General features: G+C 37.2%; 2 protein-coding genes across 2 annotated transcripts; both read right to left on the bottom strand.

The window, feature by feature from the left end:
- Nucleotides 1-5,976: 5,976 nt before the first annotated feature.
- Nucleotides 5,977-6,919, bottom strand: LOC141578951 (olfactory receptor 5M9-like). The gene is given in 2 exon segments (XM_074373032.1): nucleotides 5,977-6,348; nucleotides 6,350-6,919. Coding segments are annotated over 2 exon segments (942 nt in total).
- Nucleotides 6,920-13,385: 6,466 nt separating this feature from the next.
- LOC141578950 (olfactory receptor 5M3-like) lies at nucleotides 13,386-14,326 on the bottom strand. Its single transcript, XM_074373031.1, is given in 2 exon segments — nucleotides 13,386-13,961; nucleotides 13,964-14,326. Coding segments are annotated over 2 exon segments (939 nt in total).
- Between the last annotated feature and the right edge of the window lie 4,886 nt (nucleotides 14,327-19,212).

Here is a 19,212-nt window from a genome sequence, read left to right as displayed (position 1 = left end):
CTTGAACAAAGCCTGACTTGGAACAATGCCACTTGCAGATAGACATGTTGTTTTTCTAATCTTTTGATGAAGTACATTTTATTTTTACTGTTCTTTATATGAGTAAAATGATTTTGTACATGAGTTCTAGTTTTCATGTAATCGATAGTAAGAGGAAATTTTTAAATGAATAGAATTTACATTTTTAACAAATTGCTACTCTTAGGATATGTGACACTGATAACTTTGACCTGACTAGCTTCTATTCAACTGATAATAAGGTTTAATCAGTCTTTTAAAAATTGTTCCTGTTTTGTATATCGTGGAAGACAGAGAAAGGGGCAAGGATGGTGATGAAGTAAGTTTCTTATCCATCTCTATGTCATTCCATGTGATAGCCTCCTCCTCCAATGTTCCCTGTCTGTGACCCATCATTCCTCTCTCTGCTTCTGACCCCTGGATTCACTACTGTCCACTCCCTGAAATTGCATGATTAGCACATCCTTTGAAAGAAAGTCATTTTTCACCATGTAGATCTGGGAACCAGGATTAGCTTTTGGAAAACCATATTCCCTTTTATTACTCTATCAAAACAAAAATGCAGAGCTATCCCTAAGTTCCCTAAGCAAAGCTGTGCTTTCTAAAGGTCTTTTAAGGATTTAGGGGTATGAGGAAATTACAGTGGGTTGGGGGACAGGAAGGGGTAGCTTAAAACCAAGAGATAAATATGGTGGCTATTACATGTCAAGAATATAGTTTATGTTCGGGTACTATAAAGAGACATAATCCAAAACCCGCTTAAACCTTCAACTGGAATGTAATAGATTATTGTTTCAAGCATAAATTCAAATGTTCATGTCTACCATGTGCATGATTTTGTGAGTCATTCTTGGAGAGCAAAAAACAAACAAACAAACAAACAAAATATTTCCTGCCTGACAGTGTTGGAGACTCTGGGAGAAGAGGCAGCTAGCAACAGGCCAGTTTAGATTCGTTGGTGGCAGGTTTGATAAGGAAAAGAACTTACATATGAGGCTTGCCTTGGATGTAGATCTCTACATTTGTCTGCCAGAATCTTCAACGTGTATAAAGAAGCTTTAACTTGATTCATTTTCACATACCATCCAGATGGTCTCAACAACATCTGCATCCTTTTACTTTGGGAACAGTGGGCAGAACATACATTCAAAGGAGAAGGGAGTGAGTAAGGAGCCACCAAATGGCCAGGGTTTATCTTGTGAGTCACTTAGCAGAAACATCCTTTCAATGACCTCCTCTAAGAATAAGACAACTAGAAAATGAATGGATTCTAAATAAGTCAGCCTGCTGAATTATAATATTGTGCCACCATGACCTACGTACTGTGATAGGTGTTAGAATGAATCTAGCAAACCAGGAAATAATTTTGTTCATTTGATAATGCAGTTGTGAACAATAAACAATGAACAAAGTGAACAAGCAATGAACAAATGAAGTTCATTATCAAATGAACGAGGTGAAGCTATGCCAATGATGTATGTGCTAGGATCACGTGTGAGCCCTCCACTACCATGAGCTGATTTCTTTTTTCATTTTCTCTGTCAGTCCTGCTTTCATCTCATGAAAGGCTCATGATTCTAAACCAGGCATGACCAGGAATCAAAATCTGCCTGTGTTCAAGCTATGGCATCTCAGTAAATTAGAAAAAACAAAAACAAAAAAAAACTCATTCTTGGAATTGTGCTTTTGTGTTGAAACCTGAGTATTACCACTTCCAGCTAGGTGTTGCTGAATAGCATCGATGATTTTCATTAACCAGGCTCCTCAAAACCACCTGTCAGTGATGGGAAACAGTTGCCTGAACAATATTAAGTTCTGAGTGAGGGGTGCTTATAAAGCTCAGGCGTTCAAAGCTGATTCTGTCCTAGAGTCACAGTTAATTGAACAACATGGGAAACCCATTGGTGTCCCTCCGATAGATTTCCCTGATTTCCCTTCAATTCTCTTTTGATATATATATATATGACTAAAATTACAATAAAAAACAGTACGACAACAGAGACTTTCACAAATGACTTACCAGATTTTGTGCCGCTTGAATGACTTAATAGTCTTGGAAATTGCAGAAACTATGGAGCTCTGAAAAAATTAAAGATGGGGTGGTTTAAAAACCCCACGGGAAATAGTGTCTGATACAAAGCTAGTACCCCGAGAAGCTGCTGAGTTAAGCATATACTTATATACTACAGTATATATAGTATACACATATTGTACTATATACTATGTATAGAGTAACTAGGTCTATCTATCTATCTATCTATCTATCTATCTATGTGTTTATCTATCTATCTACCTATCTATCTATATATATATGATAGTGTGTGTGTGTCTGTGTGTGTGTGTGATTGTAGTGACTTGCCATAGGGTTGCATTTTCTGACTTTTAGTTAATATTATGTTTTGTTATTTTTCATGCATTGGCCCAACACATTTATTATTTGCTTAATATATTTTAATTGACTCACAAGCTTATTTAAATAAATCTGAAAACTAAACTTTCTGTAACCACTGCAAAGGAGAAAAATCCATGCCAAAATCATCATAAAGTAACAAGAATTCCAAACACTCAAAAAGTTAAAATAACACAATCTCTGGGTACTATGTGAAATTATCTCTTGTGCTGTATTTTGGGAAATACTGGCAAGAGAAATTATAGAAGTTAATCAGAAGCCCATGATAACCACTTTAGTTTGCTATTCCAAGTTATGTTAGGTCAGTGTTCATGGTTAAATTTAGAATTTAGATTTATGTGAAGACATCAATATTGTCATATTAAATTATGTATCTTAAAAATTATTTTTACATCCTCCCTAACCAACACCAACTCTATCACTAAATCAACAATGAGGTGTTCTAAGTGGATGCAAACGGTACAGATTCTGAAGAAAGGCAGAATTACAACTATGCCTTTCAGGCTCTAGATTAGTTTCTTTGGGGGCAGAGGCATCAAACCAAAATATGAATCTTGGAAGTCATGACTGTCAAGGGCAAGAACTCAAATAAGGAAAACACCTTTGTTGTTGCTATGTTTATTTTGCTTGTTCTGTAATCCCCAAAGCTTAGTATTAAACAGTGAAGAGACCATCATGGAGTTTATACAGAAAACTGGAAAGTAGAAAAGATCTCCTAACGATAGAGGAGCCGTTTTCCTGGAAACAAGCAGTAAGGGCCCAACCTGAGCCTGGCGATGCGAGTGAGATGTAAAGGTTAGTGACTCTTTGGAGAGGAATCTGCTGCCCCTTCCTCTGGGTATCACAGTGGATTCAGGTGAGGTTGCTGCAAAATCACACAGTTTCAGAAAGAAAGCTCAGAGGGGTTTGAAGAGCTCCCGGGGCAGCAAGAATGATAGCTTACATCCCCGAGGTAGAGCCTGGTTTACTGAAACAAAAAGCCTAATAGAAAAACCAGAGTCCCAACGTTGCAGCAAATTGGTGAAGGAATATATTCGTTTTATCAGGACACAATTCAACTCATGCTAAGTAAGAAGAACTAAAGATGTGTTGTCTAAAACGTCTGGTGGAAACTCACCCGGTCCACACCTACAAACACAGCACAGAGGAAGTGGCTGAGATTCCCTGAGCCTGTGACAGAGCCTTGTAAGTATCTGCAAAGACTAGTGAGGAGAAGCCACCTATAAGTTGGGGCCAAAGGGATTCGAAACCAACTAAATGTGACAGCTGGAGGTCATGACAAGTCCAAAGGCTCATCAAGTAGTTAGGAAAGGGGGATAAACCTAACATCTAAGACTGGAGGTTGAGTTTTCCCTCCTTCTGGTAAGACAGAGAACCAGGTACCCTTCTTTACCCAGTATACTCAGTGTCAGAATAGACAATTTCTGAGGAGACATTCATCCTCAAGGCAACATTTGCCCTGGGAAGTGGTCAGATGCAGAAGCCAGGTGCTAAGGACCATGTTCCTGGAAAGAATTATAAGAACAATTTCAGCCACGCTCTGTAAGGAGCAAACTCCCAAAATGCAGTGACTTAGTGAAATAGGATTAGATTCCTCTCTCAGGGGACAGTGTGAGATATGGGGTTTGGGTTAGGCAATTAGACCCTCCACATGTGGCTTTCTTGTCTCAGTCTACAGCAACCATTTCAGTGGCAACATTTTCAAGAAGGAAGAGAAAGGAACAAGTCCAGCTCTAGTGGCTTTGACTTGAGGAAATGATCTTGGGTTTTAGACATATCTTTCTACTGACAGCTCATTGCCAAAACATTTGTAACAACGTTAGCTACCTGGCTAATAGAAATGAGGGCAACTGTGGCTAACAGCTGGAGGGCTAGTGTTTTACTTCTAAAAGAAAAAAATAAAATAGTGGCCCTTGAGGAATATTTCTGCCATAGGGATCAGAGGAAATATGGTCTTAGACTGTCAGGCTGTAATGCCAATCTCTGTGAAAGCTAAAGTGTCTCGAGTAGTCCTACTTTGACACTACATTGACATGAACTCTTTAGAACCAGATTTGGGTGGTTTGACAACATAAAAAAGAAATCCACTTTGTTAATATAATTTCCAATAGCAATTAATGGTACTTTTTCTTCCTGCTCAGAACCTAAATTTATGAAAAATAACAGCCCTCCTCCCACCAGCTACCTTTTCTCTGATCCAATCGGAAGGAACGTGGCTTATGGTTAATTAGCAAGTTAGCCTGAGCAGCCATACTTTCTGTGCTTGAATTAGTCCATCCTCCCAGTGGTGTTACCACCACCATATGTTACTTCTCAGAGTCCTCCTGCACATTTTCCATTGTGCACTCCTTTTAATTCAATTAGCCCTGCGTAGAATCAGGGTAAGTAAACAGGGCTTCTTTAGTCCCAAGAATAAACTCAATCATCAGAAATTACTTCTACTTCCCATTCACCTTTATGCTGATGAGAGTCATTAATACAGAAAAGTCTGTATTCTTGTAGCAAGAATGAATGTAGATTAAGTGGGTACCAATCTAGATAAATGGAACAGTGAGATTTTGAGAACTTTTAACTGGGCCCTGATGGATATCATTTTGAGCTGTATCGACCATATTTTAATGCATACCCAGTGCAATGGCTTTTAGTTGAACAGGGCTTCTTATCTGGTTGATCCACTCTAAGCCCTGGAAGCTTGATTTAAGCTGCTAAAACAGAACCAAAGAATGTAACATTCATGAGAAGAAATTAGAACCAAACAATAGTTTCAAGTCATATCAACCAAAGGTTTAATAGGATGAAGGCTATGACCAAAGGTTAGATTTTTAAATATCAGAAAGCTCATATTGGTTCATTTTTTTTTTATTAAGATGAAGACAGGAAAGTCTTATGTCATAAATATTTCACCCTTTAAAACCAAGAAAACTAACCAGAATCCATGCTAAGGAGTAGAATCAGGGTAAGTAAACAGATTGTTTGACACACAAAAAGTGTTGATAATTATCAAGCTATACATACTGAGAACAAAACTTAGGACTGTGTTACAACACTAGTTGAAGATTCTCAATGCAATTTTGTTATCAAAAGTCCATGTGTGTATGAACATTATCAAAAAGTTATTTGGTAAATCAGGGTCCATCAGCATTCTGTAATCAGGGAAGAGAGATGAATTCCTATTCTTTTCCTCATGAAATTATATATTTCTTATGAAATCTGAGTAAAGAAAATATCATAGAAATCATGTTCAACTCTAACAAAGATATCTCCAAAACACCATGTATTTATCTCAACTTATTTATGAGTCATCCAATGACAACACAATTTTGAATACACTTTGAATGTGTAATATGTCAGTTTGAATAATATAGTTGCATATGCAGAATAACAATCTTAGTATTTAGAGGTCATGCATGGGGTAAAAGCATCACTGGGTTAGACTGGAGCTCTTAGTATATGTAAGAGTTGCCTTTAGACAGTCTGTATCGAGCTAGGAACTTTCATGCCAGGACACATCACAAGTAGCAACATACTCAGAAATATCTATTGCAGTTTCACTGCCCCAAGTTTGCCTTGATGATTGCTTTGTTGACTGCCTCTTTCACATCTTTGTTTCTCGAACTGTAGATCATGGGATTCAGCATGGGAATCACTGTGGTATAAAACACAGCTACCATTTTCCCCTGCTCCACAGACTCTTCAGTGGGCCTCCTGAGATACATGAATATGAGAGTCCCATAAAACATGGTAACAGCCATCAAGTGGGACCCGCAGGTGGAGAACGCCTTCCTCCTCCCATCAGCAGAGCGCATGCGTAGCACGGCTATTACAATGAGGGTATAGGACATGAGGACCACTGAGAGGGAGTATGTGAAGTTAATCCCAGCAGTAACTATCATGGTGTATTCTTTGATGTGGATCCCCCCCACAGGCAATCTTGATGAGAGGAGGGTCAGCACAATAGAAGTGGTTAATTTCAAAATTTCCACAGAAGTACAAGCCATATGTCCACGGGGTGCATATTAGGCTAATAGAGAATCCGTAGACATAAGGCACAGAGATGAGCTGAATACAGACAGTCCTGGACATTTTACTGCCATAAAGCAGAGGGTTGCAGATGGCCATGTAGCAATCAAAGGCCATCACAGCCAAGATACAGACCTCCACGTGGACAAGGGCGATTAAAAAGTAACACTGCACCAGACATCCCACGTAGGAGATGGTTTTTGTCTCTGATAATAAGTTTTCCAGCATTTTGGGAGTGACATTGGAAGAGAACCACACATCCACAAAAGACAGGTGACTCAAGAAAAAGTACATAGGGGTCTGAAGCTGGGGACTGATGCTGATCAAAATACTTATATCGATGTTCCCTAACAGAGTGATCATGTAAACCACTAGGAACACCCCAAAAAGGAGAACTTGAAGCTCCTGACGACTGGTCAACCCCAGAAGAATAAACTCTGTCACCTCTGTGAAATTTAGCATTGCCTTCATGGAGACCCAGTCTGTATCATCTGTGGGAGAAAAAAAAAAACAATGGATTTGTTTTATTCTTGAAAGTCTTGTGTCATGTGTATCTGTATTCTAATTCAAATAATTGAAAAAATTAATGTATGTTTCACACAGTGTCCAATAAAAGAATATGTAAGCACAATTATTTCCTTTAGTAGGTCTTATAGGTAATGACCATCAATATTTATATCAGTTTCTTAGTCCTAAAATAGACAATTGCATTCACATATTACTAGAAATATATATTTATATTTGGTAAATTATTACCATAATGTTAACATCCCAGGGCTCAGATAAGACTAAAGCCAGACTGAGAGTTGTCAGAGAATGACTAAATCCATTCGAATATATTGTTTTTTAGAAAAAAGCTTGAGACTCATCAGTGTTAAATGTTCACGCAAGGTCAGCTAGCCACTTAGTACTCACAGGGAAGTAAGTACAGTGAATCCTCTGAAACTCCACTGAATGCCATTTTCCAGTATGATAGTTGGCTCTCAATGTCAATAAAAATACAAATACAAGTGTGATATTAACTTACCTATTTTCACATGCTTTGGACAGTAGCCTCTTATTTATATAATTTTATGGGACAGTGGTCTTATACGCTGGTCTTATAACCTAGTTATTGACATGTTAGTCCTACGTTATGCAAGTACATGATACCACGTGCTTTCGACATAATGAAATTCCTAGTCACATTTTAGTTTGTTTAGCCTTACATGATACTTGCTTGATGACTGCCACTAGCAGGGTAAGGTGAGAGGTATTTAAAAGCACAGTCTCTAATAGCTTTTATCTTAAAAAAAAAAGAAAACGTAAACCACAGGTGTTTAAACCACGTAGCACCCAATATCAGAATTATGTCTATAGATAACTACCTAGACAAATACCATGAGGTAAAATTGAGGTGACATGTTTTAATAATTATTGTCTCTCATTTCAGATTAAACCGGTTTTCAGGAACAATCAATTCTATGCCTATTTATATGCAAATTTAATGTCACCACAAGGGACATGTTCCCAAGAAATCTTTTCTCCTTTTAATACATTTCCCCTGTTGACTTCTCCAAGAAATAAAAATTTGCTGTGAGTTCTTAAGGCTGCATCTGTATAATTATCATCATCTTGGGAATTTAAGCTCTCCATATTAATAGTGTTTGAAGGGGATGTTACTGACATATAAATGGGCCTTTGCTTGTAATTGCTTAGATTAATTCATTTTATAAACATCAAAGCCAGTTATATGTCAGATATATTTGTTATATCTAGAAGTATTGTAAATTCTGGAAATAGGAGGTTAAACAAGATATACAGGATTCTGGCCTGCATCATAATTTATTCTTGCTGAAAAGAAGTAAATGATAAATATACAAGTGAGATACTTCAGGGACTGGAGCTGCAGTGACAAACACACAGTTTGCCAATGAGATCAGAAACAAGGAGAGGCAGGATGCAGACAGGGTGATAGAAGATCTCTTTGAAAATATGACTCTTTACTTAGTGAGAAGAAGCCAGCCATGTAGAAATATGGGAAAGAAGAGAATGAAAATGCAAAAGGGACTCTTAGCTTGCCATGTAGAAAAAGAGTGTTTCTAGAGCCATTCCTTTGACATTAAACAGTGTGTAAATTCCATGATTATATCACGGTCCCCTCCAATCCATAGCAGAGGACATTAAGGAAGTTCATTAGTCTCTATGAACTATTTTCCCATCTCTCATTATTCACATGGGAATGAAGTACACCATGTATAAAGTAAATTGGGCACATAAGATAGGAGACACTGAAGCTTCATTTTCTGATCTGGCTTCCCCCTTACTGTAGATTTCCATGATTGTAGATCATCTGGCTTCTCTTAAGTGTGGAAATACTCAGCCAGATGAGAGATGCAGACTCTGGTCAGGAAGCAGAGCTAAGGTCAGGGACTTTCCTGTGTGAAAACTCCTGACCCTGCTCGATGAGCCCATAATGCTCTGACCGACAGAGTCTGACTGGGTTAATGGTACTACTAAGCATAAAATATATTTAACAAAAGCATCAAGGCATCTAAGAAACATAGACTAAAACTGCTTCAGTTTTGCTTCCTGCGTGATGTGTGCAGTTTTCTTCCTCTACACATAATCACCAGCTCTGTGCTAGTAGCGTTTGTCTCATTCATCTTGGAACTCTTTAAACTGCCTGGCTTAGTTGTTAAATGTAACTGATTCGCAGCGATATTCACACTTCAGATTTTTTTAAGTGTCCTGATCTCTAGATCAGCTTTATGTAATGCATTACAGTATTCCAATATTATTAAAGCCTCTAGGAAAGACAGTTTTAGCAACTGTCTCAGCTTTAAAATATGAGAAAGAATAGCTAATTTTTGTTGAATGCTTACTAAATCCTTTGCACGTAAAGTTCCGATGGACCAGGTTCTATTCGCATAGTCAATCTAAAAATGTGGAAACTGAAGCACTGAAAGGCTAAGAAGGTCTCCCTGGATCGGACATCTGCTAACTGGTCAGCCTGAGATGCAAACCAATTAATTCAACTTCCGTGTTGCATCTTTAATAACCTTATATTTCTGCCTCTTTGATAACCTATCCCAGTATTCTATTTCTTTACATTTAAAATTTCAGTTCGAGGATCTTCCAAAAAAGAAGAATGTTATCCTTTGAATAGTTCATTCTTGATGAACCAGAAGAGCTTTGCATGACCCTAGAGCAGGCTGAACTACAGAGCAAATGGACCACTGCTTCACGCTACCACTCAAGGTGAGGCGCTCCCGAGGTCCTAGGACCAGATGGCCAAGTGACTTCTGGGATGGAGCCAATTTATTATATAAGTGTGCATCATCTATTAAACAATTAAAAATATAGAATGTGTAACATATGAGTTTTAAAAATGAATTTTAATAATGTTTTAGGAATTTCTAATGAAGAGAAACAGTGATGGTATAATTACTGCTTCAATCATTTCCACTGACACAAAATTTTCAACTCCATGTACATTTATTTTAAAACACAATGTGAAAATCAATGGTCATTGTAGAGAAGAGGTAAAAGGATAAATAATGAAGGATAAATTTTTTGTAAACCCCCATTGTAGCCAGATCATTCATATGAAGTTTTACATAAACTGTGGATACAAATAAGACTATTTCCCTGTAATATTTTTCCACACAATAAAACACTGTGATAACCAATAAGTCTACAAATGAGGTCTTAGTCTACTCTGCAAAACAAGAATAAAAATTAAAAGATGTGACTGCATTAATCTGTATTGTAAAGAGTGTAAAATTTGCAGACCTACCTTCAGCAGTGAGAAAAGCAAATGATAATGACTCACTATTTATAATAAAACCTTAAACACTGAGAGGATTGAGAGCCTCTCCCCAAGGAACTACCCAGGTAATTATGAAAGAAACGATACTTAAAATTCTAGAAACGTCTCAGGGGTAAGAGAAGTTAAGGAGTGCTAATCAGGAGACTAATTCTTACGGTTCTAAAATTAAGAAATCAAAATTCTTAGTATCATGGTTTAATCTCTCCCTCCTTCACACGGGTTCTGCTCCCTTCCATTCACACTTGGCAATTATGCACCTCGGAAAAACATTCTTGGTTTGCATTATAAAATTTTGGTCAGTCGTTTTATGTCTGTTGTGCTACACTTCTAATAAGCATCATCTCTCAGGAGAGACCATCACAGCAATGCATGCCCTACGCCTCTCATGGATGTTAGACACATGGCAGGTGCCTCAGAGACCATTTGGAAACATCTGGGGAGAATGAGTAAAAGTAGAGGTCATTGGTTGATTATAGTAGAACAACTTGTCTCACTTAATTGAGGCTCTTCTGGGAGTCAGTAGAGCACTGAATTTGATGTCAGAGGATCAGGAATCAAACCTTCTTAACTCTGCACTTTAATTATGTGTCCTTGGGTGAGTAATGATTCTCAGCTTCAATTCTCATCTGCAGAATGTGAGACTACTGTCCCACAGGCTGGGGTAGGGATCTCAGATAACCTAGGGCTAACTCTCAGGACAATGTCTGTCTCGTATGAAGCTCTCAAAGTCTTGAAATTCTTTTTGCATTTTCTCTTATAAACAGTTCACAAGTATGATGTCGCCACTTCTGTAGGACTGTGGTCAATATCATCGCTATGTTGAAGGATAAAAATATGCATATGTAAAATAACTCTGAGGTTAAGTTTTCCTACCAAGTTTAGGTAGCTAACAGGTTAAAGAAACAGAATGCCCATGTGGATCGTTCATAAACTCTAAGCTATATACTGCCCCAATTCCATCTGCAAAATAATAGACAGAATCGTGCTCAGGCAACGTTTTCCTCTGCATTCTTTATCCCCGAGTACCCACAACTCTAAGTTCCTTCTCACTCATTATGAAGACAGTGCGTCCGGTGAACTCTTTGGCACCATGTTATTACAATGTAACGTGCACTCTCTCAAGTAAATGTAGGTTTAAAAAGAAGAATGTGTGTGTGTGTGTGTGTCTGTGTGTGTGTTGGAGAGAGCAAAATAGAGAGAGTGACAGAGAAAGATAAATACACTTTACGTTGGAAACGCTGAAATGTAACGATGTTGATAGATGTAGAAATGAATGTAACATTAAGGTGTATTTTTATAAGTATTTTACAAAACTATTCTGAATTTTCAGCAAATGGCAAAATTGCTTTACGTTCTGCTCAAGAGTCCAAACTTATGGAAATTATGAGCCAGAAGAGATCTCGGAGTCAGACACTAGAACCTAAAACTTAACTGGATGAATAACAAGAAATGATTAGATCAAGGTCACTCGTAAATTTATTTGAAATTTGGAAACTCATACCAGGAACATGATTTAACCATTTACCTTGCTGTCATCATTCTTCATGTAACACTAAACCAACACTCCGAAAAGTAAGCAGAGAAAGTGGTTCACTTTTGAAGAAAAAGATGTAACAAAGATCATCCAAGGCCATTTGCTCACAGGTATTAAAATGCTTTAAAACCATATTTTAAAATTTGTTAGTAATCGGCAACTAATTTGGTATGTCGAGTTTTCCAATAAATAGTGAATTAATGGTATCACTGCCAAAAGAAATTACTTTTAACTCACCTAAAAAGTAACAGTAAGTAAATAAAATCTTAAATTCTTGTAGGGGTTTAAGTTTTGCAACTCTAAGCAAAGTAATATTATTATAATTTAATCTGAATAAGCAATTTATTTATATGCAAATAGCTTTAAAGTTTTGACCATGATATATGTGCTTGTACATGGAAATGAGTTCATATGCATCACTGGTTTCCCTTAAGGAAAATAAAATCTCAAAAATGTCCAAAGAAGAATGTTTGTCCTCACACTGCACCTATTTCATATTGTATTTACATCTTTGCAGATCAATTTGCGATTACTTAAATGCATCATTTAAATGTGTGATTGACATTTCAGTAGTTACGTATTTTCTACACCAAAAGAGCAGATTATTTATTATTCATTTATTTATTTTTATTAGAGGACCCAGAAACTTTATGGAAGTTCAAGTTGTAAGGTTGTTGCCTCATGCTTATACTTGCCTAAATGAGGTGCAAGAGAGAACCAGATTATATTAATATATTATATCAGTACATGTCAATGTTAGTGACAGACGGACATCCTCAGTATTTTGTTTCTTTCAAATACAAAAATTATTTTAAAGTATTTAAGTACCATATCTAAATCACAAATGTATAAAATATTCCGCATGATTATCAATTTAATTTTTTAAGTGAAAACTGTGCTTTCAAAATGAAACATCTGTTACTTTGACCCACTTTTCAGTCAGAAAGAAGACACTTTAGCCGTGAGATGGACACAGGCTGATCCCTGGCAACCTTGGAGTTGAAATACAGCAGTGAGTGGAATCTATAAAACATGCTGTGTCTCTTAAACACCAGAAACATTGAAAGGGATTAAATACAATAGAATTGCTATTTTCAAAATAGTAATTTCTGAACAGACCAATTGTTCATACTGAAAGAAGCTTTAATATCACACAATCTCACAGCCATTATCAAGACCTCCTTCTTTATGCCCTCGCACTAGAAAAATAAATGAAATACGCTATTTTTTTCTGCTCAAATTGCTCTCTGTATAGGCAAATTGATATTTTCTAAATTCATCCACTGGGTTTTCGAATAAGAAAAATAAAATCCTTTCACTCTAGCTACCTATATGAACAACTTCAATAAGTGTGCCTTGAATTTTGGCTCAAATAATACTTTCTATTAATTAACTTATTACTTTTTAATTAATTTTGACTACCTATATCAACAGGAATGGGTCAAACTACTTTCTTGTCTGATTTTTAATCTTTCTCTTGTTTTTCTTTTCAATTACAAGTCTTCAGCATTTTAAATGTCTTTAGCTATGTACTGAGCAATAATCTGTTGAGCAACATATTTATAAAACATAGAGGACAAAAATAACCAGCTTTATTTTGTTAAACATGTTCTGCTGATCACTTTGCTCATGGCCTCCTTCACATCTTTGTTCCTGAGGCTGTAGATCATGGGATTTAACATGGGAATCACCGTGGTGTAAAACACAGCCACTGTTTTCCCCTGCTCCACGGACTCCTCTGTGGGACGTCTGAGATACATGAAAATAAGAGTTCCATAAAATATGACGACCGCTGTCAAATGGGAGCCACAAGTGGAAAAGGCGTTCCGCCTCCCGTCTGCCGAGTGCATCCGCAGAATGGCAATGAGAATGAACAGGTAAGATATGATCACCACAGTTAGACAATAAGTGAAATTAATGCCTGCGAGTATGATCATCGAATATTCTTTAACAAAGGTGCCAGCATAGGCCATCTTGATGAGAGGTGGGTCTGCACAGTAGAAGTGGTTGATCTCAATTTTCCCACAGAAGTACAAGCCATGCGTCCACAACGTTGCTGCCAGACTCGTCAGAAAACCATACACATAAGGGAATGAAATCAGTCGAATACAGACAACCCTGGACATTTTGCTGCCATAGAGCAGAGGGTTGCCAATTGCCATGTTGCCATGTACCTGTCAAAGGCCATCACAGCGAGAATAAAAATCTCTACGTGGACAAGGGCTATAAAGAAGAAACACTGTACCAAGCAACCAGCGTAAGAAATAGTTTTTGTCTCTGATAACAGGTTTTCCAACATTTTAGGGGTGACACTGGAAGAAAACCACACATCCACTAATGACAGATGACTTAGAAAAAAGTACATGGGGCTGCCGAGCTGTGGACTGACCTTAATTAACATGATCATGCTGATATTACCCGCCACGGTGATGATGTAGACCAGCAGGAAAGTGATGAAGAAGAGGACTTGCCATTCCCGGCGACTGGTGAGTCCCAAGAGAATAAACTCTGTCACATCGGTGACATTGAGCATTTTCTCAGTTCTGGGTGGATATGAGTTACAAATTCCTGTGAAAACTAAAAGGAAATAAATTTTGAAATCACATATTGACTATTAATTTTTATTTTCATCCATGCCCTTTTTCATTTTTTTCTTTATTAAATATCTGTGACTGCATTTTGCTACTCTTTTCAGCAAATCATTTCTGACCATTTGCTAATGTAACGTACTCTCGGAAGGCTCCCTGGTTGGATAAATACAGAGTCTACTTACATAACAGGTGTACGAAATGTGATTGAAATACGCTAGTACTCGATAGTGAATTTAGCCAAATTTCCAAGACCACTTCTTCAACATCCCTTTTTTCCAACACTGGCTTGTTTGGTATTTTCATATTTTGAAGATGTTTTGGAGGTCTATAGTTCTCTTTTTATCATCACTCAAAATTACTATGTTATCTCTGTTTCATCATAGGCATATTCTCCATGATTAGAGAAGGAAGCCACTTAATCAAGTAATTCATCAGCCCTAATTGTCAAATAAAAATTATTTTTAATCTAACCTCATCCTTGGACTCATTTAAAGAGGGATGAACTGATGATCACAGCAGTCATCAAAATAAAGGTGTAAGCCATTTATACACATTCCTACATTATGCACAGTACCTGGACATGGACTCTTGGCATCTCTAATGTGTAATTATAATAATCTACCAGACATCATCCACTCTTATGTTCTGGAGATCAAATATAAGTGAGACAAGGAGATTAATGTCTATTTAGAGTGGTATTGATGTCAATAGTCTTTCTAAAACTGTGGTGTACTCTTACAGAGTTATACTGGAGGCAGAAAGTGGGGAATGTTTGCCTTTTCCTTGGCAATCCAATGGAGTTCTTCTTGGATATAGGTTGTGTCATAGGAACATTTTTCTAGAACAATATTTCCGAAATTATTTTCCTATAGAAACACGAGTGCTCTGTATGCTGTTAATAGGTATTGTGGAGAAAAATCCACAAGGGTTCATTCATCAGATAATGAGAAATCTTTATATCTTCTGCAAACTCTTAGAGACACATGACTTATCTAGTAAAGGTAAACTGTGAGAAGCTGTGTGGGAAAGAATTCTATTATGCTTAGTCTAGCTGGCATTTACTTAGCTTAAAGATGAAGGAAAGGAGAGAGAATAATAAAGCAAAAAGAGAGACACAGAGAGAGAGTTCCTCAAAATCAGCCAACATTGAGGTTCTTTGGAACACAGAGAGTAATTCTATCAAAAAAGATTCCAGAGAGAGCTTTGCAACAGGGCGATGAGTTTGTTGGAGCTGGGACTGCGCCATGCTCTCCAAGGGCTAAATGTCATTTGATTATTCCCCAAACCCTTGTTTTCACCTCCAGGATTACACTTGGTGCAACTACCCTTTGATGCGTATCCAAAGTTATCCTCGTGTTAGGACCAGGAAAGATAAGAGCAGGTAAGAAGATGACCTCATTGCCAGAGTGAAAATAAACACACTCTTATTCACAAAGGTAATCCACTGCCTTCTACTCACCCCGTTTGGAAAGAAAGGTTTTTCATGAGGAAGGAGAATGCTACGAACCCAAGTAAATTAGACTGACAAATGATTCCTGAGTCTTAGGCTAATTAGTAAAAAATTGAGGCATTAACTCATGGCTTAAAAATATTAGGAATAATAAGAGTTAAAATTGGAAAAGATAAAATCCTTTGTTTTGTGATGTAAAGAATACCATTCTTTCTGTATAATTTTGGTTTCTTCTCCCCATCCAACCACCTCCCCATCCCAAGGCTTCATGTCACCTTTATGGAACTCATTCTCCCCTTGAAGAGTTTTCAATGGTCAATTGGACGTGACCATTTGGATTTAAGAATACGTAGTCAGACACAGACACATTAAAGCTTAGAGAACACATGTGATCACTTGGGATTATAGTTTGGCATCAATCTATGCCTAAAGCAGAGTTTCCTTAAAATTATATTAAAGATTAAATCAAGCGCTTGATTTGCTATTGCTCAGCTTATGATTCATAGTCTGTGTATTAATAAATTTACTAAAATTATGTATCTACCAATTTATCATTCATGCTATAAAACTTATATTATCTTCTTAAAGGAATATATTTGTGAGTCTTTAGGAAGTAAAAGGTGACATCAAATCACCAGGTGGAAAGTAGTAATATGGGTATTTTTTGTTTGGGTTTTTTTTTTTAATTCCAAAGTTTCTCAGATATGCTCAGTAACCACGTGTGGCACTTGTAAAGCTAAAAAAAAATGTAAAGTAATGCAAACAAAATTATAAACCAGTTGCGTTATGACAGGCGATTGAGTGACTACGGTGATGGTGTGGTTTGCTCTCGACAGTGTGGAGCAAATGCGTCACAACCTGCTTCTATATTCATATATATCTCCTGTGACAACCCAATTCTTCACATCTTTTTATTTTTTGAACTTCCGTGGAATCATTCTGACATAAAGATAAACTTATTTTTGAACTATTTTGTTAAATATTGATGCCCACTCAAATTAAAACCTTGTTCAACTTTGTATTTAACCATCAAAAAACTGTTTTCACAGATTTGGGAAAAAACAAAAAACAGGTAATACCAAATAGGAAGACAAATTGATAAAACATTCTCATTCTCTGCTGGTTGCACGCTTCTGTAGTGTGTTGCTACGTGCTCGGCTTTAGAGCGGAGCCTAGAAAGTCTGGAAAGGAGAGCAAACATATTTTGAGTACAGTCAGCCTTCTTGCAGGTTCCACACCCATGGATACAATGAACCTCGAATGGAAAAATTTTGTTTTTAATCCAGAAAGTTCCAAAAGCCAAAACTTGAATTTGCCAGGCCATGGTAACTCTTTACATAACATTTGCATCGCATTGGGTGTTAGAAGTCATCTAGAGATGATTTAAAGTATGGGGTGTGCATCAGTTATGTGCAAAAACTATGCCGTTCTGTAGAAGGGACTTGAGCATCTGCGGACTTCAGTATCCTGGGATGCAGTGGGGGTCCTGGAACGCATCCCTCTCAGATACTGAGGGAGGACTGTATCTGTCCTGAATGTGCTGTAGGATCATTTCGAGCTGCCTGTGAACATGTTCAGTCCATGGGAACAGGAACGGGAAAATCAGATCACAGATCTGTAAACTGCCCAAACTATGCTAATTCATTTGTAAAAATGTAAAAAATAATATATTTACTTTTGAAAAAGAAGAATTTCCTTAACAAGAAAAAATGGATTTTTTAAGATTCACAGGTTCATAGACAAAGAGAAATTAGTGGAAGATCTGTTTAAGACAGCATCACAAAAGACAGGGGAAATACGAAGATGAAGGGGAGATTCTGTGCCTGGAACAGGATGTCAAGCCTTTCCACAGATCACACTGATGCGGAGTCAGCAGAGTGTGCCTGGGCTGCCTGTGGTTTTCACACTCTTGGATTTATCAGAGATTAGCAATAGAGGAATTCTTGTTTGAAAACCAGATCTAATTACAGACAACCAAGGATGACTGAGAAAAAAAAGAAGATATAAAAAAGTGGTGGTGTTAGTACTTTGCAAAAATTAAATCCATGTAAACGTGCGTGGTGATTAGCCAGATGATACACAGTGTTGGTGAGCTCACAGGAAAGTGGAATGATCAGCTCTGATCTCAGCGGGCGTGAGATCTGGGGGAAAAGGAGGGTCTGGGGAACTTAGAAGCACTGACAGGATTTTCCTCACCATCTCCTGGCAAAGCAGATGTACCCAAACAGCCATACTGCAGCATTTTGTATTTCAAATTAAGTTACCCATAAATGTGGATTCTTTCTCCTTCAGGTTCAGGCATGAGAGAATATTAAGTATTCCATTTAAAGAATTCTGTTGCTTTGTCAGACCCTGGCTCAATTCTGGCTCCATGACTTATTTAAGAACTTGGACAGGATTACTCTTGTTTTGTTTATAATTTCACTGTACTAATATGATGTAACAATAATAACAGTATTGATTTCTTTGTGTGTTTGTGAATATGAAAAGATTTATTACACATTAACACATAATAAATATTCAAGGCACAATTATTATTAAATGCACTCCTGGAAATTGTAGCTTCCATTAATAGTTTGCAATAATCAAATAATCAAATCTCTATTGAAAATTTCTTTCTGTTTCTCTCTCTGACACACACAAATACAGATCTACACACAGATAACATTTATGAAATAATGTTAATTATGTTAATGTTAATGATAAAGAATAAATGTAAATAAAATTCAAGATGCAACCTTCATTTTCCAGTTCCAGATCGATGCATTTGTGTACCAACCTCAGAATGAACAGAAGTGTTCCCAGAAAGAATGCAGAATTAAAAAGTGGAGGCTGTAGAAGAGATGGCAAACATCATCAACCAGGCAAAAGAGAAACTGGAAGGACACAGGAGAAGTCTTCCTTAAATGTTTACATTAGGAAACAAGAAGCAATTAAGAAGATTTCTTCAGAAATGACCCTGAGGAAAGTGCATCTCCAGAGGAACACATACTGATGAGATTGTGGGTTGTTTTTTTTATATACAATTAGCACAATTTTATTTTTCCCCAAACTCAAACTCAAGTTATTTTGAAAGTGTCCTGGGATCAAATGACATAATTTGCTTTGGGTTTGCATCACACTAAACCTGGTGATGGTGTCACTCGACCTGCATAAGCCAGTCCCGTGTTCTGTACTTCACGGTCTGTGCGACTCAGCTTTTCCAGTGAAAGATGAAACAAGTATGAGTCCCTGTAACTAGAATTATGACCTAGCACACAACTGCGTGGCTCAGCTCTAAGCCACCTGCAGAGGTTTTTTGCTCAATTATCATCTCGATGAAATCTGCCTTCATTCCCATGCCTAAATTAGAAGCACTCTTTTGCTCTTTTATATCAT

The sequence above is a fragment of the Camelus bactrianus genome, chromosome 10 (genome assembly GCF_048773025.1).
Source record: "Camelus bactrianus isolate YW-2024 breed Bactrian camel chromosome 10, ASM4877302v1, whole genome shotgun sequence".
Taxonomy (NCBI): domain Eukaryota; kingdom Metazoa; phylum Chordata; class Mammalia; order Artiodactyla; family Camelidae; genus Camelus; species Camelus bactrianus.
The sequence above is the reverse complement of the archived record's forward strand: the minus strand, read 5'-3'. Positions and strand labels throughout refer to the sequence as shown.